The 21792-nt window shown below is 35.8% G+C and overlaps 5 protein-coding genes and 1 long non-coding RNA gene across 7 annotated transcripts; 1 reads left to right on the plus strand and 5 right to left on the minus strand.

The window, feature by feature from the left end:
• Positions 1–976: 976 nt before the first annotated feature.
• LOC105136459 (uncharacterized) lies at positions 977–2261 on the minus strand. Its single transcript, XM_011041816.1, has 4 exons — positions 2090–2261; positions 1846–1974; positions 1633–1743; positions 977–1466 (listed from the first exon to the last, which is right to left on the minus strand). The coding sequence occupies exons 1-4, from the start codon at positions 2210–2212 to the stop codon at positions 1059–1061; spliced, it is 771 nt and encodes a 256-aa protein (XP_011040118.1). The 5' UTR covers positions 2213–2261; the 3' UTR covers positions 977–1058.
• An 860-nt stretch (positions 2262–3121) lies between these two features.
• On the minus strand, positions 3122–5375 carry LOC105136460 (uncharacterized). The gene is made up of 2 exons (XR_844346.1): positions 4948–5375; positions 3122–4122 (listed from the first exon to the last, which is right to left on the minus strand). It is a non-coding gene; the product is annotated as an uncharacterized LOC105136460 (long non-coding RNA).
• Positions 5376–5855: 480 nt separating this feature from the next.
• LOC105136461 (DNA-directed RNA polymerases IV and V subunit 4) lies at positions 5856–8635 on the minus strand. Of its 2 annotated transcripts, none has more exons than XM_011041818.1 (9): positions 8545–8635; positions 8292–8383; positions 7745–7804; positions 7402–7500; positions 6959–7070; positions 6805–6882; positions 6657–6690; positions 6505–6573; positions 5856–6314 (listed from the first exon to the last, which is right to left on the minus strand). In XM_011041818.1, the coding sequence occupies exons 1-9, from the start codon at positions 8592–8594 to the stop codon at positions 6240–6242; spliced, it is 669 nt and encodes a 222-aa protein (XP_011040120.1). In that variant the 5' UTR covers positions 8595–8635; the 3' UTR covers positions 5856–6239. The 2 variants fall into 2 exon arrangements, with proteins under 2 accessions (XP_011040120.1, XP_011040121.1); XM_011041819.1 differs by having other exon boundaries at positions 8504–8614.
• A 380-nt stretch (positions 8636–9015) lies between these two features.
• LOC105136462 (probable indole-3-pyruvate monooxygenase YUCCA11) lies at positions 9016–10516 on the minus strand. Its single transcript, XM_011041820.1, has 4 exons — positions 9905–10516; positions 9589–9822; positions 9354–9476; positions 9016–9267 (listed from the first exon to the last, which is right to left on the minus strand). The coding sequence occupies exons 1-4, from the start codon at positions 10514–10516 to the stop codon at positions 9085–9087; spliced, it is 1152 nt and encodes a 383-aa protein (XP_011040122.1). The 3' UTR covers positions 9016–9084.
• A 2056-nt stretch (positions 10517–12572) lies between these two features.
• On the plus strand, positions 12573–15807 carry LOC105136463 (heat shock protein 81-1). Its single transcript, XM_011041821.1, has 3 exons — positions 12573–12862; positions 13556–13697; positions 13807–15807. Exons 1-3 carry the CDS (start codon positions 12740–12742, stop codon positions 15636–15638), a joined length of 2097 nt encoding a protein of 698 aa, XP_011040123.1. The 5' UTR covers positions 12573–12739; the 3' UTR covers positions 15639–15807.
• Positions 15808–16155: 348 nt separating this feature from the next.
• On the minus strand, positions 16156–21507 carry LOC105136464 (calcineurin B-like protein 3). The gene is made up of 9 exons (XM_011041822.1): positions 21366–21507; positions 18355–18509; positions 17925–18007; positions 17653–17712; positions 17361–17469; positions 17010–17062; positions 16798–16878; positions 16566–16678; positions 16156–16464 (listed from the first exon to the last, which is right to left on the minus strand). Exons 2-9 carry the CDS (start codon positions 18476–18478, stop codon positions 16407–16409), a joined length of 681 nt encoding a protein of 226 aa, XP_011040124.1. The 5' UTR covers positions 18479–18509; positions 21366–21507; the 3' UTR covers positions 16156–16406.
• Between the last annotated feature and the right edge of the window lie 285 nt (positions 21508–21792).

Raw genomic sequence — 21792 nt, forward strand, 5'->3', positions numbered from 1 at the left:
TATATATATATAACCCAATTCGGGATCAATCTAAAACCGGAGTCATATATCAGGAAATTTATTCCAGGTTAATCTCAATTTTTTTAAAGAATCAAAATGATATTATTTTTATCAAAAAAATTAAGTTAATTAGTTAAGGGTTTGATCTTAACTTGGTTGCATATTAACATAGATTTTTATTTGAACCAACTAGTTTTATTATTTTTTTAACTTGGATTTATCTAGTTTATAATTTAATCTAGTCTCAAATGAGTTTATTTTAATTTTTTAAAAATAATTAGATTAAGAAGTTGAGAATGGTTTTGAGATTTGATGGGTATGTAATACTAGAGTGAGACAACAAGATATTAATAAAGGATAAAAAACATTGTTTTTGTCGAACACAATCCTTTGATTAGGTCAATGATAATTTCTCTTCTTTTATTTTTCTTTATTTGTTAAAATAAAATTACTTACCAAATACTCAACTCTTTTTCTTTCTTTTTTTATCCTTAGACTTTTAATGATAGCTTCCCCGGATACAAGAACTTTGACTGGTTAATAACAATTCCACGTGGGAAACTGTAATTGGACTGTCATGATCTTTCGTAACGAGTGTTTAGATTTCACAGCAGATATAGTAATTTTGTTAGGGTGGTGAGTCTGTCTCTACATATCTACTTGTGTAAACCTCACGAAACAACCTTCATGGATGCATGATGGATTAGCTTCTTTCTATTTCTATTTCGCTTCTAAATAAGTTCTTGTCTGGATTTAAATGCTTTGAAAATAAATAAGTAAAATATAAAGGGCTGTCTTTGTCTCTTTCTCTTTCTCTTTCTTTTTTAATATAATCATTAAGAGTATATTAAAAAACTATAAAGTACTCAGTATCCAAAATAAAATATCGACAGAAAAAAAAAAAAAAGCTTAGAAATACAGAAAGAAAGAAGAACGGTCTTCGTCTTTTTTATTCAACTAAAGGCTACAAAAATCATGAAAGAGATGTATCATGATGAGCACATGCACGCATAAGATATTTATACATGTCTTAATTATTACTATGCAATGGTGATTGTTTATAGTAAAACACCAACGAGCACGGCCACTAGAAAGATCAAAACCACTAAGCATCCAGTAAGATCATTCAGGGATCCATAGATGATCTCAGATTGTAGAGCTTGCGTCGTGGAGCTTTGTTCACTCATCATTGAATTATCCTTCATCTGATCAATTTCATTGGTGCTATCAGGAGCTGGACTAGTTTGCAGGTTTATAAGATCATCAGATATAATTGGAGTGCTGATGATGATCTGATGAGGTGTTGAGCCTGAGCCTGAGCCTGCTGCAGGTATCTTGATGTTCTTATTATTAATGTATGAATCATTGGAGCTCTTCATCTCTTCTATAGTAGCTGTCAACTCCATGACTCTCTTCTCTAGACTAGCATTCTTCTCCTTCAGTCTCTGAATGGCCTCTCCTTGTTTCTTCATCAACAACAAATTAATTAACAATATTGAAGACAACCATTTATTACCAGCAAATTATTATTTACCCCTTCAGCTATTAATTAGATTTCACATCGTATATTAAATATTCATCAGAAATGATGTGTTAATTTGGATTGATGCAGTGAAAGGATCAACGACTCACATAACATGAAGGGCATGAAGCTAACGCTTTTGGCTTTGCATCTCCATGCCTGATCATCAACTCTTGATGAAGCTCCTTTTCAAGGGCATGGTGACCATTCGGCTTTTGCTCCTTCATGGGTTGGAGTAATCATCAGATATATATATATTCAACACGAAATTAATTGATGAGGTAAAATTTATCAGGAAATGAAAATAAAAACCTAAATATTACCGTGGGCTTAGAGGGAGGAGGGTTAGGGTTAGAGCTAGAGCTAGACGTAGTGACAGATTTTACAGTCTCCTTTACACGAGTTGCTTCATAAATATGATGAAGAAGCTGCTGATGTTGCTCCTCCATCCTCTGCATGCCATAATCAACAAACAAAGTTATCATACTAAATGTTCGAGACCCAGATGAACATGTTCAGCAAATCAAGTGGTAATAAAATAATAATAATAATAAATCGATACTTAACCTGTGTAATATTGCTTAAAAGAGGGTCACTTAGGGGGTGATCATCATCAGGAGAATAGTGACTACTAGGAAGTCGAGAATAAGCAGAAGGACCAGAGTCTGTTGTGGAGTTGTAGTTCCCCATGGTAATGTATGAATTTACCAGTGCTAGCTAGCTAGTTATTTTATTCGAAGAAACCAGGAACCTGTCTTGTGCTCCTGGTAAAATACTCTACCCTATATTATACAGCATTAATTATGGCCTCAACTAGACAATTAAGAAAGAATGAAGCACCCCTAGCCATCGATCAGGTCAACCATATGAAATTCTATGTTCTTAATGATGATGATTACATCCTTCCATTTATTTTCTCACAAGACATATATTACAAATGATATAATTTCACACGGTATATGAATGTCTATCTTATCTTCTTTTTTTTTTTATAATCATTAAGAGTATATTGAAAATACCATAAAATCAATAGCAAAAATAAAATACAATGATATAAATAAATAAACAGATTTAGAAAACAAAGGGGAAAAAATTGATCTACTACCCTAAATAATAAAAAAACTATCTAAATTTTTTTATTACACCATAATTTAATATCACCAGAAGATTTTAAAAGTTCATTTACTAAGTAAAATTTGAGCAGGTCAACCAAATGTCCATCTTGTTTTTCTTCTTCTGCATTCAATCCTGTGATTTCTAAGAAAATAGCAATGTTGACAGGTACTGGTTTCGTAAGTTTCACCTACATTTTCTTTGCACCAGGGATAAATCCATGGTAATTAAGAAGAAAACACAATGAACAATTCCAGGCTTGTCGTTTCGATTGTATTTTCTATGCTTTAAAAATATTCATTTCAAAATTGTGGTGTGTGTGTGTGTGTATCTTCTACATGTTTTAGTCATTTATATATATATCTTTTCTATTTAAATACTCTAATCCTTCATTTTGAAAAACGCTACAGGTCTGGTTATCAAAAAGTTGGATTGCATATATAGTTAAGATCGTATATACAAGGACAATTGGCACTCCCGGATTGCTGTCTGTAAATCACCATGTCTTTTTCATGAATAAGTTTCATGAATAAGTTATTACATCACAATGTTAAACAATGCAAGACAATGACAACATATAATACTTTAGCTTGAGTATGTTTTGCGTCGTAATCAAGGCCTTAACGAAGAAGAAAATTGCATCTCTTCCTCAGCTCATCCTGAGGATATATATTCAACCTGTGCACTAGCTAGGATCCGCCCCGTTTATCTCTATAAAACTTTGACCAGTTCCTCCATGTCAATGGCATGCGAATCCTCCAGAAATCCATGTCATTTCACGCTTGATGTTATTTCTTCAATTAAAAAAAGATGCCAATTTCACTGGAGATGGGGTTATACAGAACACAATTTCCATGGAGATCATACAGACTCTCATTAATCACTGTCATAAAAGCCAACATGTCAACATGCATGCCGTCGTAACCATAGGACTTTCTCCTAAGGCGTACCTTTATGCAGCACCTCATGAATCATGAAGCCTCGACAAAGCAAGCATCAGGGATATATTTGGTTTAAGATGGTACTAATCAGCTGCTAAAGTATTTTGATTTCTGAACACCAAAAAATACGAGTAATTATTACAAAACACCAGCTGTATGAATTTATGAAAGTACATGTTCCACAAGATGTACTCCCGAATCAGCAGTACTTCTGCTCAGTTATCTGTCACCACAGAACATTCAGGCATTTCTACTTGATGATCTATTGAACTTGGATGACTGATTGGGCTTGAACTTTTAAGTACTGCTATCCCCAAGTCGAGAGGGAGCATCGGAAAGGCTTCCATGAGCTCTCTCTTGTTGTCATATCCTGGATAGTCATCTTTGGAGAAGGGCACAATTTCATGCAAAAACCAAGCCTATCTTCTCTGCTTTCTTGACTAAATTCCATTGTCGCCTTTGTGTGTTACACGAATCTCCCCTTTATCCTTTTTCAACATGACTTCGCCATTGCTCAAATAACCCCTTAGCAATATCTTGTTCAACCTATTTCAATCCCAACATATTTTCATCATTTAATTTTTCCAATTCCGATATATCCATATCACTACACAAGGATCTCTAGATAGGCATGAAAGCAAACAGATATTAAGAAAATTTAACACATCCTTTCAGCATACAGTTCTTCAGTTCTTCCCATTCAAATTTGATCGATCTCGTGCATGAATGAATCTTTTTAAAAGCATGATGATGTAATCAAGATTCATCTGTTTCTTGTTCTGCTCAGGAAATGTAATTAATTTCCCGCGCGAGTCATTTTTCATGCTACTATGACCATAAGAAAGAAAGCCCTTCAGTAACTTTCAAATGAAATATTTGGTTCAAACCATTACACCTCAGTTTCAGCCTAGTTAGAATGTCCATCCGTTGTTAAAGTCTTAAAGAGAACTAATACCCTAAAATAACTAAAGTTCAATGTTACCTTGAGAGGGCAGAAACTCAATGAAAGAAACAATGCAGAGACTAGCCGAAATAATCATGAACCAACAAACACAACTTAAAGAAAAGAGTGAGCAAGAGAACATAACTGGATTTGGCAATATCTACCCCAAAGAAGAGGAATCGAATTCAGATAGTTTTAGTTGTTTTATTAAGCGAAAATTAGTTGGTGGGTTCTCGTTTTCTTCGCTTAAAGACTTGCTCTTACGTGGGAATGCATCATTTAGACTCCATCTCATTGGTATTAAGAATTCTAATACAGGAAATTCAAAATTAACTTCATAAAATAAACAATAAATAGACTAATATAATGATATGATTATATAAGTAAGCAAAGGGGAATATAAATTGTGTAAGAGACTAGAACATAACTGGATTTGGCACTAGCTACCCTCAGGGAAGAGGAAATCAACATGAGGGAAGTTGATAGACAATTCGATCAAACCTCTGAGTCCTCAAAAAGTTGCACTGACTCATCTCTATTGCATCCACTCCATAGAGCACTAACCCTCCCTTCTCTTCTAGTTCCCTCGCATTTCCTACGCCATTACTGTATTTATTGGCTATGTTATCTGCAACTCAAACAAAGACAAACCCTTTACGGATCATTAAAAATTCTTTCTTTTGTCAACCAAACAAAAGAAACCCTTTAACAAGTTGAAGTAAAGAAAGAAAAAAGAGAGTGCCTTGGGTATCAACAGTAGTTGAAACCAAGTTGAGAGCAGAACCGAAAGTCTGGCTAAAGAAAGAGAGAAAGAGAAGTCAACTTCTCCAACCACTAACATCCTGTGTTTTGATAGGTAATGCATAAAACACATCTACTTCGCTGCCATGAGAAACTGGGATATTGAATTAATTTCGGATTTTAACTTATTCCCTAGCAGGTAATTACATACTTTTTAAAGATAAAATACGGGTTTTATCTTAGAAAATAGATAAAAAGAAAAACTTGTGCTTTAGTCTTGAACATACTTGTTATGCATCGAGTCACGTCCATTCTCTCAGAACTTTAACTGGAGTTGTTCATTTACTAATTAATATCAATTTTTTTATTTTTTTTTATAACTTGGTCTGTTTGCAAGCATCTCTTAAATGAAATATTAGAGGGTATTGTGATGAATAACAGTAGTCTAAAAGTTCTTTTACAAATAGCATACAGAAAAGGTAGTGACACATTGTTAAGAATTTGAACCATCAAGGAGCTGGCCAACTCCTTGTGAAGTTGACAGATGATGGCAAGAAATCTACCAAAATCACGCAAAGAGGGCATAGAACGAGTCTGGAACAAACATTGCTTACTTAATCCCCCAAGGGACCTTAGGAGTTACATGCATCAACGCTTTAGCGAGATGATTCAACAGTTCAATTCATTCTTTGCTATCTACTAATGGCAAACAATCAACCCAAAAAACGCAAGATTTTAATGGTTAGAAAGTACATAGATCATTACTAGTCTGAGTTAATTACATTAAATGTAGTTAATAGGCAAGATATGAAAAACTTCTTATCAAGGAGTTTATAATATACAAGCTCCATCCATCACAACATTGTCATCTCCATCTCCCCATGAATGAGATGAATCCGTATTCAGAAAACTGGCCACCAGCTCAAGCAGCAAAAAGGAGATATCTTGCCAAGAATCTCCCCCTCAACTGTTTGGAAATTCATGCTGGCTGTTTAAACTTCGCTAGCTCGCCTAAAATGTCCTTCAGGGGTTCTCTAAGTGTGCTAGCCTTAGACTGACAAAACGGAGAAAACAAATCAAAAAATTATGATATAATGCCTTCCACAGTAGTGGATCAAGAAAGCTTTGCATCAATTCATCAGCTTTTCACAACAAAGTTTGTTCTGTTTTTAGACTATTGAATGAAAAAACCCAGGATAGTTACAGGAGAAATGCACTCATATCCAAAAACAACAAAATCATACCTTCAAAGATGGGACAAGTGCAAAAGCTTCATCAGCATTTTCAGGAAAGACATTGGCGATTAGAGATATCTGCAATGCACTCATCAAGTTGAAATTAAAAGCCGCATTTATTTTTTTCCTTAAAAAGAACTAACTCATGTTAAGATTGATACCTCTCCATCAGAGACACCATATTTTCTCAACGCCCTGACATTTGAGTTAATGGTTCAACAATAGTTTGATCACAGAATACTAATATAAAATGCATAATCAGCGCGTGTTCATTATAACTACTTCCTATAGCAATAAAAACAAGGATACTCAAGAACTCGTCTAACAGACTGAGGGTTTGTATAACGGGCACCATTCTTAGCATACTGCAACCCCTTATCAAATGACCTGAAAACAAGCAACACAATTTCAGCATTCCAAGATCCTTTTACTTGATAATAGAAGCTTTGTACATGTTACTCACACAGGAAGTTTGATGGTTGGATCCTGAGACAGCAGAACCATCTGGTCCTGGATTCCTTGTAAGATTTGTGCAGCCTCACAATCCATCAGGGGTTTGGCATTCTGTGGGAGTTCTGCATATACAAGCAAAAATAATGATAGTATAGCGGTATCCTACCCAAGGAAATAAAAATTACTGTGAATCCAGTAAATATAGAGTGTACTTTTTGAGAGAGGAAATGCAAGCCCTACAATCATTTATAAAGCATGCCATGCATAGTAACATTGGAAAAGTTGGAAAAGATTAACCCTGTATAAAGCGGTTTAGAATTGAGAGCAAATAACGAGCTAACATTGTTATAGCAACTAGTATGTAATTCTTTTTCTCTAGTAAAGAAAAACAAGTAAATGAATCTTTGGAGATTTGATGAATGAGATATGTAAAGCTAGGATAAGAATATATACCTGACTCAATTTTTAGCTCAAGTGGAGGTGGTTCTTTAGTCATTGGACTTTTCCCACCATTTGCAATCTTGCCTCCTTTCCCCCCCTTGCTCAAATTACCTTGATTGTATAAAGAAAATCAACAGAAATCAATAAATAAATAAATAAATAAAAGCCCACCGAGAAACAATGATGCACAGTAAGATCAGTGCTACAAAATGCTGATGAGTATAAGAAAAGGAGCAGAAACTGTTTAGAAATTCTCAAAGAAATGCATTTTAAATAGTAAAACACAAGTATGAAGAACAAATCCCAGAAATAGAAAAGGTAAGAGATTGAGTCAAAGTACACATAAATATGCTACCTTCAGACTCAAAATGGATTTTCCTTCCTTTATTTGAATCATCCTTTCCTTTAGTCGATGCTAGCAAAGACATTCAAACAGAAACCATGAGTAGTTTCAATTATTGTCCAGTCCAGAAAAAAGAAGAATAGAGAAATGAACCGTGCATGTGGGGTCTTCATTGAAAAAAAAAAAAAAACATGAAAGCCTTTTCACGTCGTTCAGTACTTCAGTTATAATGGCGCCTCCAAATAGTTCCAATGTTGCAAATTGCTTGAAGGAGAAGACTAAGATAAACTAAGTGGTAATAAAACAAAACCTAAATAAAGGCTACAAATAAAAAAAAACGAAGATATTAGAGAAAAGCAAGCAGAACCCAAAATTCACAGAACCCTAAACCACAAGGATGAACCAACACAACAGTAATACCCTCCATAGACTTAGGGTAGAGCAAAGAATTTTGATAAATTTATTTAATTAAACCCCATTAAATTTTCTTCTTTTATGAAGATAAAAATAGCAGGAACACATGGAAAAATGCATGTAGAGTAATGTAAAGCATCCTTACAGGACTTGAGAGAAGACTTAGGCTCTTTGGATGGGAGAGAGAACCCTTTTCCTCCTCCTTTCTCCATTTTGCAGCTTAAAGTTGTATGCTTTCTGCAACACTCCCATGTACAAGCAAAACACAAGAGAAGCAAGGAGTCAGCCTTTGTGTTATATATAAAAAAAGAAAGGAATTGTAAATAAATATAAAATGATCAAGCATGAAAAACCCACCTGAGAGTGATGAGAGAGAAATAGAGCAGCAGAGCACAGACCTGTTCTCTTCTCTCCTATCCCCTGTCTGTTGAGTGATTTTGAACACCATTGTCTCCTCTCTTTGTTCTTTTGGGCTTTTTATTATCTTAATACTTCTTTTCTTCACTATTTGGGCCTACCTTAGGGCTCCCATTCACTCTAAATGACCCGATTGATCGACCATGATTATTCGATATCGCAATATTGCCATCCAATTAAGCTTTTTAATTTTTAGGCAAGTGGAAGAATGTAATCTGGTGATTACAAAAGGTCAAAAACTAGGATTAGGATAGAAGATTCTAGGGGCACTTAAGTCTTTCTCCACTAAAAAGGATTGTTAAGTAAAAATAAAATAAACACAAATTAAAGAGATTTGCTAGCCAAACCAAAATGGTATATTTATCATTCCAATGAAAACACTTGGTGTTCATCCTCTACCTACCACAAACAAGAAGTATTAAGAACTCGCTTGTCTAAGCTATTTATTGCTCCTGTTTTTAAGATGAAAATCAGGGTGAAAAGAAAAGGGAGCCTGAGACTCGTCACAGAAGGAATATTTCTCAGCAGTTTTGACAATTCAGAATCAGAGTACTGATGTCTTGCGATACGTTTTTGGCATCGCTTGAAATAGCGAGCAAGCCGTTTCTTGCAAATCCAACACAGTAAAGACCATTTGATCCTTTCCACTTGTTCACCAAGTCTTGTTTGGGGAATCCATTGTCATCGAAGAGCTCCTCACCACCCTGCTTGATCGATCATAGAATTAATCTCCTCAACATTTACGTGCGTGCTTAAACACATTCAATGCAATGAAAGTCGTCGAGCACACCTTTAGCCATCTTCCCACAGTGCTTCTGTAGCCAGTGGCAAAGATAATGACGTCGAACTGATTGCTCTCGCCGTTCGTAAATTCAATTTTCTTTCCTTGTATGTTTGCCATGGATGGAAAGACCTATCACAGACTGATCGTATCATTGTTCGTCGCATGACAAGTGGAGAAGACGACGACCTAGGAGAAATTAAGAGATTCGTTAATATTGTAATTATATGTCATACTTAATTACCTTGATTTTTCCTTCCTTGATTCTGTCCACACACCCAACATCGATGGTGGGAGATCGACCTTGCGTTTTTTTAAGATAAAATGGACCCTCTTCTGGTCTTTGAATCCCGTATTCGGACAGATCATCAAACCTTAATTTGCAAAGCTTTGCGAGGATTGTGTCCACTGATGTGACAGAGAGAAATTTCAGCAAAATCATTGCCAGACTGACCATTTCCTTAGTGACCACATGTACCTGGACATGTCAGGAGAGAAACAGTTTGAGTCAATAAATTAATCTTATGAACAGTATTGAATTCTATGGAGAAATTGGCTACCGGGCTGCGATTAACAATGGAGGTCCTGGCATTTGATTGACAGAGATCATATGAAATCTCCATGCCAGAATTCCCACACCCAACAACTAAAACATCTTTTCCTCTGTATTCTCTTCCATTAGAAAACTGGCTAGCATGCATGTATTCCCCTGCAAAGCCACCAAGGCCGGGGATATCAGGAATAACACCTTCAGCATTTTCACCGGTTGCAACCACGAGAAACTGCGCGACGTAAACTTCCTTTACATGAGAGCAAACATTTGTCACCTCAAGGCGCCATTTCCCAGCATCAACATCGTAAAATGCGAGTCCCACCGACCTATTGAATCGCGGGGTAACGCCAAAATGTGACAAATATTCATCCAAGTAAGCAATGAAGCCATTCCTGGGAACAAATGTTGGTGCGTTAGAAGGGTAGGACATGTAGGGCAGCTCGCAGTATTGCTTAGGGATGTGTAGCTTCAAGCGGTCATATGCTCTTTTCTTCCATAGAGAGCCACAACAACCCTCCCTTTCTAACACAATGTTTGGAATCTCAAGTCGATTGAGACATGCGGAGGTTGCTATGCCTGAAGGGCCAGCTCCTACAATAATTACTGCCACTTCTTCCATTTCTCGCAGCAGGTGGCTCTAATTTTTCCTGGCCAATTATGTGTATCAGAGAAATTAATGGCTTGGAAAATTGCATGCGTTTTCCTTATAAACACAGTACATGCATGGATGGCAATGAAACATCTGAGAGAAGTTAACCCCATGCTTCAACAGTTCCATCAATTAGAGGGCAGTGCATTTTACACCACTGGAATTTTAAACATGCATGATACCACTGGAGTTTAAAATAGCAGAAGAGTGTGGATTGTCCATCTAGTCCGAAAGAGAAGGCCGCCGCTTTTAGGTAAAATCTATTAATTTGTCAAGGTTCCTTCATTAAGAAGAAGAGTAGAATTTGCAGATATGCAGCATGGATGACCTGCAAATCCAGCACTACTGCCTCATTTATTACCTCTTTCGGGAGTTTTTCTGAAAAATCAACCGAGTGGCATCATACACACCATCTACATGGTGCAGACACCATCCATCCACTGGCGTGTTCAAAACACACGTCAATAGATTTCTGAATAAAAAGCCCACGCCGGCTTCCATGAACCTGTTAATACAAAAGACCCCTACCCGTATGAAAATAAATAACACAATATCATATGTTCTTCAAGTTGAATCTGTAGCTGGACAGCCAACCCCGCCAGTTTTAGCTACTAGCTCCCGGCCCCTTTTCATTCAAAACGAAAACAAGCATCGACTCCTGTCCTTAGAAGACACCTTGCCCTGGCCAGGGAAATACAAATAATAATAAAAAGAAATGATTGGAAGAAAATGAGTTTAGATGGAATGGGATTGATCGTGAACTGGATGGTGGCTAAAATGTTGTTTTTTAAAAATTTAAATTTTATTTTTTTATTGTTTTTATATTGTTTTAAAGTATTGATATCAAAAATAAATTTTAAAAAAATAACGTAAAATAGTATTTATATATATTTTTAAAATTACTAATGAATCCAGGTAGCTCAATTATAAGAAAAGTTGATTATAAATTAATCCTGGTAGCTATTAAAATGAATTAATTAATATTTCTAACGTGAGAAATAATATAATATTACTTCCTCAAACTACTTCATCAGTTAGTAGTACCCAAGTTTGTTCAACCCATGCATCTACTCAACATGGCGACGTCGTTTTCGGACCTAATTAATTAGTTTTAAATTAATCTTGATGGAGTTGACTCCCTACGGTCTATCCAAACCAAGTTCACCTTTTAAAAATTAAAATTAAAATAATATGGATTTTATATTTTTTATAAAAATATATTAAAACAATAATATTTTCAATTCATCATGTTAAATGTTAAACTAAGTTGGTTGATCTAGAACATGACCTTAACTAGATTTAACAACCTGGTTTCTTTGTTTTTAAATAAAAATATATTATAACCTCAAAAAAAAGTTTTAATTTTTTTTAAAAAAAGCTAATTATATAGTTTTATATTTTACATAAATTATTGTATTCAATATTTATTCTTTGAAAATCAAATTTATATTTATATTTATATTTATATATTTTTGTGTGTTTTATATGATACTCGGTAATTGTATGTCTTTGCTAATTGTGTAGCTTTATTTTTTATACATCTTCTCAATTTCAGAATTCATTTTGAAAATTAAATCTACATTTTCATCATATTTTTTTAAAATCTAACATATTATGTAATATATAAAGGATGTAAAAGCAAGAAGGAAGGACACGATTGAAAAGGTGTAAACACTACTACCACTAAATAGCAAATATTACATATATTTTTTAATTAATTCTATTAAAATTAACAAAACAATAAGACAATTTTTGAAAACCCTGCATGATCAACACTGTTTAAAGGATCAATTCACTAGTTTTTTAAAAAATAAAAGGAATATTGTATTTTTTTTACTAAGCTTCCAAATCAAGATGATCAACATTGATTAAAGGGTTAATTAATCGGTTTGTAAAATTGAATGGATTATTCGATTTGGTTACAAAAACTAGAGGGACCAATATGTAACTTACTCGGCTTGGGTAATCCACTAAGGTCAGTCACGCAAAAGAAGATTCTAGTACGTTAACGTCAACAAGGAGAAGAAGGATCTAGAACAAGGACCTTCCCTTCCCTTTCTCTATAAAACCACTCCCAACACTCCTCCCTTCCTCAATTCTTGGTTTTTTTCTGAACCCTCTAGATCTCCTAACTCAATCTCTCTCTTTTACGGTCTCGTTCTGGTTTCTTTCCTTGTGAGCAGGGCAATCACAATGGCGGATACAGAGACGTTCGCTTTCCAGGCTGAGATCAATCAGCTGCTGAGTTTGATCATCAACACTTTTTACAGCAACAAGGAGATCTTTCTCCGTGAACTCATCAGCAACTCCTCTGATGTATGCCTCTCTCTCTTTCTTGTTTTGTGTTTCTTTTTAATTAACGTATAAATGTATGACTTTGGCTGAATTTTGGGGCTCTAATGTTCTGTTTGTGAACCCTATTATTGCTGTGATTTAGTGATGTTAAAGATCCAAACTGTGCAACTAATGTATGTCGCTCAATATGTTTTTCTCTCTGAAATTTGGGTATCTGATGTTTTTTCTGATAAGCCCTTTTGTAGCCGTGCTTCGATAAATGTCAATTTATGAATAAAGCTGAATTTCTGGACTCTAATGTTGTGTTTGATAAACCCATTTGTTGCTGTGATTTAATGAGGTCAGATATCCCTGTATTCTTCACTCTTTTGTCCCTTAATGTTTTTATATGAATAGAGTAATCAATGCATGTAGTTAGTTGTGTTTTAAGCTGATTTTTAGATTGATGTCGTCTGATGAACCCTTTTGTTGTTAGGTTTTAATCACGTCAAAAGTCAATATATTTTTATAATCCTTTCGTTTATCCGGTTTTGAAAATTTTCATGGTTTATTACTAGTTTGGAATCGGAAACAAAATTATGTTCTTTACTTTCTTCTTTCATTGAATGCAAATGCAATTTTGTGTTATGTGGTATGATTGGATAAAGGTAGAGTTAATGGGTATGAATGTGGTAGCGTTAGCTTATGCAGTCCTTGAATCTCTGTGTTTTTTAGGCTTTGGATAAGATTCGTTTTGATAGCTTGACTGACAAGAGCAAGCTCGATGCCCAACCTGAGCTTTTCATTCACATTATACCCGACAAGGTAACCAATACCCTCACTATTGTCGACAGTGGCATTGGAATGACCAAGTCTGGTAAGCATCTAATTATCCTGTTTGCAACTGTTGATGTCTGAATTTTGTTACAGTTATTGGTTAGGGTTATGTTTCTGTTTGGTGTTTAACTTATCTTTGTTTGTGACAGACTTGGTGAACAACCTTGGTACCATTGCAAGGTCTGGAACTAAGGAGTTTATGGAAGCTGTTACTGCTGGTGCTGATGTAAGCATGATTGGGCAGTTTGGTGTTGGGTTTTACTCGGCTTACTTGGTTGCTGATAAGGTGGTTGTTACTTCCAAACACAATGATGATGAGCAGTATGTGTGGGAGTCTCAGGCTGGTGGTTCTTTTACTATCACTAGGGATACCTCTGGCGAGAACCTTGGTAGAGGTACTAAGATAACTCTTTTCCTCAAGGAAGACCAATTGGAGTACCTTGAGGAGCGTCGTCTCAAGGATCTGATTAAGAAACATTCTGAGTTTATTAGCTATCCGATTTCGCTTTGGATTGAGAAGACCACTGAGAAGGAGATTTCTGATGATGAGGATGAGGAAGATAAGAAGGATGAGGAAGGCAATGTAGAGGATGTTGATGAGGAGAAGGAAAAGGAGGAGAAGAAAAAGAAGAAGATAAAGGAAGTTTCACATGAGTGGTCTTTAGTGAATAAGCAGAAGCCTATTTGGATGAGGAAGCCAGAGGAGATCACCAAAGAGGAGTATGGTGCGTTTTATAAGAGCCTCATTAATGACTGGGAGGAGCACCTGGCAGTGAAGCATTTCTCAGTTGAGGGCCAGCTCGAGTTCAAAGCTGTTCTCTTTGTCCCAAAGAGGGCACCATTTGACCTCTTTGACACAAGGAAGAAGCAGAACAACATCAAGCTCTATGTACGACGTGTCTTCATCATGGACAACTGTGAAGAGTTGATGCCTGAATACTTGAGCTTCGTGAAGGGTATAGTGGATTCTGAGGATCTTCCACTCAATATTTCAAGAGAGATGCTTCAGCAGAACAAGATCCTCAAGGTTATCCGCAAGAACTTGGTCAAGAAGTGCATTGAGCTATTCTTTGAGATTGCTGAGAACAAGGAAGATTATGACAAATTCTATGAGGCATTCTCTAAGAATTTGAAGCTTGGTATTCACGAGGACTCGCAGAACAAATCCAAGATTGCTGAGTTACTTCGATATCACTCAACTAAGAGTGGTGATGAGATGACCAGTCTGAAGGATTATGTAACGAGGATGAAGGAGGGCCAGAGTGATATCTATTACATTACAGGAGAGAGCAAGAAGGCTGTTGAGAATTCCCCATTCCTTGAGAAGCTGAAGAAGAAGGGATACGAGGTCCTATATATGATTGATGCAATTGATGAATATGCTGTGGGACAGCTGAAGGAATTTGAGGGAAAGAAGTTGGTGTCTGCAACCAAGGAAGGTCTTAAGATTGATGAGACCGAAGATGAGAAAAAGAGGAAGGAAGAATTGAAGGAGAAGTTTGAGGGTCTATGCAAGGTGATCAAGGATGTGCTTGGTGACAAGGTGGAGAAGGTTGTGGTGTCTGATCGTGTGGTGGACTCACCCTGCTGCTTGGTCACTGGAGAGTATGGTTGGAGCGCAAACATGGAGAGAATCATGAAGGCACAAGCTCTTAGGGATAGCAGCATGGGGGGGTATATGTCAAGCAAGAAAACAATGGAGATTAATCCAGAGAACCCAATCATGGAGGAGTTGAGGAAGAGAGCTGATGCTGACAAGAATGACAAATCAGTAAAGGACCTGGTCCTCTTGCTTTTCGAGACAGCTCTGCTTACGTCCGGGTTCAGCTTGGATGATCCCAACACCTTTGGCAGTCGCATCCACAGAATGCTGAAATTGGGCTTGAGTATCGATGAAGACAGTGCTGATGCTGACACTGACATGCCTCCTTTGGAAGATGCTGATGATGCAGAGGGTAGCAAGATGGAGGAGGTTGACTAAACCAGCTCTGTATTCTCCTAGAGTGGTCTCCTCCCAAGTCCCTTCAGTTAATCTAATCTCGTCTTTTTGGCTATTTGAAAAGCTTGTCAAGGATGATACTTAATTTGGCTATCAAGGCATGGTCTATTTTTTATTAAAACTTGGCCAAATACATGCAATCTCTTATCCGCTGCCTGCGCTCTCTTGCTCTTTAGATAAATCTTCTCTGTTATCCACGTTGATATGTGACACGCTGTCCTGATTCTCCCAAAATGAGAATGAGCTGAAAACTAGATGAATGGAAATCTGAGCCTCTAAGATTCAACCATTATATTTGTTGATGAGACGCACCATGATTGCACTCTTCGTTATTTAACTGCTCGTACACAGGGAAATTGTAAGTGAGAGGGATTCATGCTTAAAAAAGAACCGGTCCTTCGGTAACTTGATCGTGAAAGCCTGCTCGCTCGAGTAATGTAGGTTCAAGTCAAAGAGACCGTTTATATATTGTGCAGAAAGCAAAACCGAGGCCAAAATCTCAAAAAACTAAATCAAGGTTTAATTGCAAGCATGAAATTTACCCCATTCAAACGCAAGAAAGAAAGAAACAACAGCAGGAACCGATTTGTTCCAGGTAGAAATCTAATCTAATGCAAAATGGAGAGCATGCTCTAGTCATTGCAGCTCTAAAACACAAGATGACATTCTCCCTATATCTAGGAAACCTTGGCACGCACAACCGCACGTTTCTTCTAAACTACATCAGTAAAATTTGTTCACATCTACAATTCAGGTATCATCAACTTGTGAGTGAAACACAAAACTTGGGAATGTGGTGGTGATGTCCCTGTTCAAGAAACATGAAAAACAAAATGTCACTTTTCAAACATTGGTGAAAGAAACTGTTTTTTTTATGTACAATTCATTGATGATAAGGCAATGACTCACTTGAGATACTGGAGAGTCATATTCTTCAAAAGAGAGGGATGTCGCAAAACAAGGCTTCGCCATTCTTCTTTATCAATCTTCCCGTCATGCTTAGTATCAGCCTCCTCAAATGTCTAACATAAACAAGAACAGTGATATAACACTCATCTTTTCATTTTCTTTTAACTCCTTTTGACATGGCACCATGCAATAATGACAGTCAAGATAAAAGCCAGCTAGATTAAGGAAACACCTTATCAATAATGCTCTCTATTACATCATCCGACAGATTCATACCAGATTCAGCAAGTGTAGCCACTACCATTTGCTTTACCTGTACATCAAGATTTGATACTAAATAATAAAATCCAGACGTGCATTTCAAATATACGCAAGATTTATCTTAAATATTGGAAGTTCTCAGAGTTAATAAATCTCATATCTCCACTTGAGAAGACCAAGTACCTCCTGTCTCTCAATAAACCCTTGCTGTTTGAGATCATACAGTTGGAATGAAACTGCAAGAAAGTAAAAGTGGGGCCTATCAAGAAACATCAATATATAAGGAGTACAGGCATTTTGCTAAAAAATCTAGAGGAAATGGAGGACTTAAGACAATAAATTAAAATCTAACTGAACAAACAGACTATTCCATAATAAAAAAACTTATCCCACAGCGGCATTACCAATCTCTTCTCCCTCAACAAAAAACAAGAAAGAGATCATGATGTCGGAGGCACATATCAAGTATCAATTACAAATTACAGATTACTTTCAGTCTACTTGAAGCATTTTACATATATTAGCAACACTTACATTCAATCTTATCATCAATTGGTGCATTGGGGTGAAATACAGAGAGAGCGCGTGCAAACTCGTCAAAATCTAATATTCCATTGTGCTTTGTGTCAAATAAGTCAAATACCTACAAAAGTTTGGACTTGAGATATTAATATGCAATCTTCATTGAAGGCATTTTCATAATGAAAGCCTGCAACTAATATAGGAAAACTTTGAACAAATGTACCATGACAAAGCAAGAAAAAGGGCATCCAAAGGCATACAAAAAGTGAAACAACAGACTTTAGAGGTAAAATGAATAAAATACCCGATCTGCAAATAGACTTTCCTTTTTATTTGTCTTGAATAATGCTAGTTGAAATTCTTCCTGTAATCAATATTCATAGAACTTTTCATTTATCCACTACTAAAGATGAAGAAACACATTAGGCTTTAAGAAAGAAATCTCTCTTTAAAAGGATAGCTTTAATAATAAAAAAATCATTTCCATATATTAAAAACGTGGATAAATCATTTCCAGAGGTGAAAAAAATGAATAACCTAATTAGAACAATTGGAATATGCCATGACTTTTGTTACCTTATTGATCAGCCCATCATCTATCACTGCACTGCTGATCTTCTTAAACAGTTCATACAGCGCTTCTATTTCACTCACACTAACTGCATCAGGAAAGAACAAGCATCTTATGAGTGGAAAACCTTTGAATTCAAAGACCAGCATTTGCAGTTGATCTAGAAATCCTAATCCTAACTGAAATTATAAAATTCATATGAAGTTGATTTATGTAACACACTAGAAGCATATAATGCATGACAAGCCATTCTAAAACTATCACTTGCCATAAGAAAGCAAAGGTAACTGAATGACAGATCAAGTTGCACATTTAAGTGCTAATAACTACACTAGAGCGATTACTGAAACCAGAGCTGCACATTTAAATGCTAATAACTACACTAGAGCGATTACTGAAACCAGAGCTGAAATTTAATTAAAAGATGTAACATACACACTGTTTCCCTTGCAAGAACTTCTGGATCTTCCAGCCCTCTGGGTTGCTTATACAAATCTGCATCACAACAGTTTGCTATAGCAGCACACAAATGCTTGAATCCGTCTAGGCACTGCACCATGATCTTTTCCAGACGTCAAAACACTCCATACCTGGAGCAAAGAGAGAGCCACTTCAATTACGCACTCTAGCTCAAAAGACTGTTGATTCAGCAAGCAAGAAACCAAGAAAACAAACGAGAATAATCTGTAACGGTATACTATTTTATGTATTTCAAATTCTATCATAGCTATAATTATGGAAGGTGTGTAAAAAGTATCATACAAGTTCAGTTAACTTGAGAGAAGGAAATAACCATGTCAACAAACTTCCCTTTACTTGTATGTGGATGAGTACTTCAAGGCAACCAAATCATATGTATAGGAAATTAGAGAGTGGATATACCATAACACAAACAAGTTGCATTTCATCAAACTTCCAAAGTAAATTCAGATCTGTTAACGGGAGTTAACTAATTTAGTTAAAAAAAAAAAAAAAGAAGAATAAACTTCTGACTTTTCAAGTTGACATGCTTTGGATACGTTGAAGAGAAATAGGAACATGCAATCAAACATGTGCGCATATATTTAGGAACACGTAATCAAACATGTGCATATATTTTAACACAATTCTTTAAAACACTTTGATTTTTGAAATTGGATAATAATTACAGAAGTATAACCATGAATACATTTTTGTATATTATGAATTTGCCGTTTAAAATAAAACAGTGGGCATCCCTTTCTGATATGCTCAACTTAAGAAAATAAATTAAAGAAAACAAAATCAGAATCTTGTAACTTTTATCAAAGCCTGCCAGAATCTAATATTCATTTATTTCCCTTTTCCTGCATGCAATTCAAGAATACCAAGTCATTGTAGCATTCCAACACACAACGAAACAGTACGCTCTGCTTCTTCTGTCACAGAGTGAATTAAGGAAACACCAGAATTATAAAATACAATCAATTCAGAAACCAATGGTTATTTTCTGTCACCTGCATCGTATTGGCTGCAAGTAATCATAAATGCAACATGACCTGCAAATACCAATTTTGTTGCCAAGTGATTTAAATGGCACAGAAACATCAGAGACTAATCAGAATATGATATTTCCTTCCGTTCTCTATATCTCCTTTAAATAAAACAAAACATATAATCTTATCAGACAAGTGACAACCAATTCAACTCTTGATCTAATATGCAACAAATGAAACCAATATTCTCAATTTTTCTCACCAAGAAACTTAACAGGAGAAATATTTGAATTTTCTAATGCCATTAAAAACCTGGAAAGAATCTGAAAGACCTTTTCCATTTCCCATCTCTCAGGCAAAAAGTTGAGCACCGTCCCAAACTTCAGGATGCTGTTATCATAGAAGATGCACACACGCAGCATCAACCAGCTTAACTTGCATGATTATAAGTTAAAAACCTAGAATGACAATTGCACGGTGCTCGAAACCATATATTCAAATACCATTGAAATCTTTTTCAATGGGAAGTTCAGATGACTATAGGACAACAATGGGAGTTTAACATCTATTCTATTCACTAGGAAAAATACAAAGAGACTATATAGTAAAATAACTTGTTAATAACACCATCTACACTTATGTTTAGAGAATAAGAGCGATACAGCATGTGAAAATACTTAATGTTTACTCTGAGCTGAACAGCCAACATCCAGAGCGTTCTCCATCTTACTACCCCAATGAAGTGTCCACAACCTAAAAAAACTAATACAAAAAATTTATCCACCCCTTGTATAATTCATGATAAGAATCCAAGGCCATCTAAAAAGGTGAGGGATTGATTTATTAGGGACTACAAAACAGTTCAAATTTGCTCCTATCAGATCAACCTTTTAAGGGTACCTCAACAATCCTTTGAAATAAACCCTTCAATCCTGCTTTTGTTTTAGAGGATCAGAATTCAAGCTTGGAATGAATTCTTTCATTATGAATTCAGATATGATAGCAAAAATCACCACCAACAACAATATTGAATAGCACTGAACAAAATTTACACAGTATCTGAACAACAAATTCAAATTCCATAAATGTCTTTTCAGAGGAAAGTTCTGATGACCATAGGACAATGATGAGCGCTTAAGTTCTATTGCCTGGGAACAAGACAAATTACATAATGGTATGTTTCAATCTTGGAAACCCTATCTACAGCTATCTCTAGAAAAAGTAAGACATCAAATGAAAGTACTCATATGTTTAAAATCCCGGGAGCTTGCATCACACATATACTCTTGCCTAACAAGAAACACTATTAGAGACTAAACAGCCAACTTCTAAAGCGTAACACCATGCTTACTATCTCACTGAAGAGCCTTTAACCTAAAAGAGCTAATATCAATATTTATTCACCATATCAACAACTGAAAGGCCCTTATTAGGTGGGGGATTAACTTATTACGGAATACAAAAATAGCTAACCTACTATCTTAACCTTTCAAGCATACCTCAATAATCCTTTGAAATCAATCTTGTGCTCCCACTTTTGTTTCGGCAGGTAAGATTTTACGTTCAGAAGAAGATTGTTACTAACCAATCAGGACTCATAGCAAAATCCAATTCCAAAATCCATATTCAATTAACATGAATCAAAAGATGTGACCACGTCTAACTATACATACCAAAAAAGCAAAGGCCATGATAACAGGTACAAACACCAATTCATCAAATGTATTACATCTAACCGATCCAAAAACCCAAACTTTCTGATCCGACAACTCCAATGCCATCATAAAAATTGAAACTTGAGGCACAAACCACACACAACAAACAATTTAATCAATATCCCACAATAGATCAAGCAAAACCCAGAAAAAAGATTATGACTTTTAAACAGAAATCAAATCACTATCCAAAATTTAAAAAAACAGAAACAATGAAGAGTTGATGGAAGGAAAACAAAGAAACAGTTGAAATGAAAAATAAAGAAAAAGACTTTACCTTTTAGGAAAACAAAGGAGAGGAAAGAAGGAAAGATGAGGAGAAGTCAAGATTCTTAGACATTTCTCTCCCTATTCCTCTTTCCTGCTGTAGTTAAGTTTTTTTTATTAGTCTTTTATAACTATCTAGAGAGAGAGAGAGAGAGAGAGAGAGAGAGAGAGAGAGAGAGAGAGAGAGAGAGAGAGAGAGAGAGAGAGAGAGAGAGAGAGGTGGTGTTTTTGTTTTTGTTTTGTAAAGCAAAGAGGAAGGGAGTGATTGTGATTTTTTCAATTTAATTTAATAAATTGCAAGAGGCAAGACAAGACATTAAAATTCAAGCACCAAAAATGAAAGGAAGGGGATGGTCTTGGTCTCGGTTACATTTAGGTCAGAGCAGGCATGGGGCAGCCAAAAATGGAAGCCAAACCAAGCCGGCTTCAGTTTATGA

Source organism: Populus euphratica, unplaced genomic scaffold (genome assembly GCF_000495115.2).
Source record: "Populus euphratica unplaced genomic scaffold, PopEup_1.0 scaffold142.1, whole genome shotgun sequence".
NCBI classification, from domain to species: domain Eukaryota; kingdom Viridiplantae; phylum Streptophyta; class Magnoliopsida; order Malpighiales; family Salicaceae; genus Populus; species Populus euphratica.

Bases quoted from the DNA above. Each gene is read 5' to 3' on its own strand.
- LOC105136459 (XM_011041816.1), bottom strand. From the start codon at position 2,212: ATGGGGAACTACAACTCCACAACAGACTCTGGTCCTTCTGCTTATTCT. The intron at 1,975-2,089 runs GTTAAGTATCGA...TATGGCATGCAG, and splicing joins TTTTAAGCAATATTACACAG to AGGATGGAGGAGCAACATCA. The intron at 1,744-1,845 runs GTAATATTTAGG...CAACCCATGAAG, and splicing joins CTCCTCCCTCTAAGCCCACG to GAGCAAAAGCCGAATGGTCA.
- LOC105136461 (XM_011041818.1), bottom strand. From the start codon at position 8,594: ATGGTGTTCAAAATCACTCAACAGACAGGGGATAGGAGAGAAGAGAAC. The intron at 6,691-6,804 runs GTATCCTTGTTT...CTCAAATGTCAG, and splicing joins TCTGTTAGACGAGTTCTTGA to GGCGTTGAGAAAATATGGTG. The intron at 6,315-6,504 runs GTATGATTTTGT...CCGTTTTGTCAG, and splicing joins CACTTGTCCCATCTTTGAAG to TCTAAGGCTAGCACACTTAG.
- LOC105136462 (XM_011041820.1), bottom strand. From the start codon at position 10,516: ATGGAAGAAGTGGCAGTAATTATTGTAGGAGCTGGCCCTTCAGGCATA. The intron at 9,823-9,904 runs GTAGCCAATTTC...TGACATGTCCAG, and splicing joins CCATTGTTAATCGCAGCCCG to GTACATGTGGTCACTAAGGA. The intron at 9,268-9,353 runs GTGTGCTCGACG...TCGATCAAGCAG, and splicing joins CTGTGGGAAGATGGCTAAAG to GGTGGTGAGGAGCTCTTCGA.
- LOC105136463 (XM_011041821.1), top strand. From the start codon at position 12,740: ATGGCGGATACAGAGACGTTCGCTTTCCAGGCTGAGATCAATCAGCTG. The intron at 12,863-13,555 runs GTATGCCTCTCT...TGTGTTTTTTAG, and splicing joins TCATCAGCAACTCCTCTGAT to GCTTTGGATAAGATTCGTTT. The intron at 13,698-13,806 runs GTAAGCATCTAA...TGTTTGTGACAG, and splicing joins CATTGGAATGACCAAGTCTG to ACTTGGTGAACAACCTTGGT.
- LOC105136464 (XM_011041822.1), bottom strand. From the start codon at position 18,478: ATGGTGCAGTGCCTAGACGGATTCAAGCATTTGTGTGCTGCTATAGCA. The intron at 17,713-17,924 runs GTAACAAAAGTC...TATTGATTACAG, and splicing joins ATGATGGGCTGATCAATAAG to GAAGAATTTCAACTAGCATT. The intron at 17,470-17,652 runs GTATTTTATTCA...AAACTTTTGTAG, and splicing joins AAAGTCTATTTGCAGATCGG to GTATTTGACTTATTTGACAC.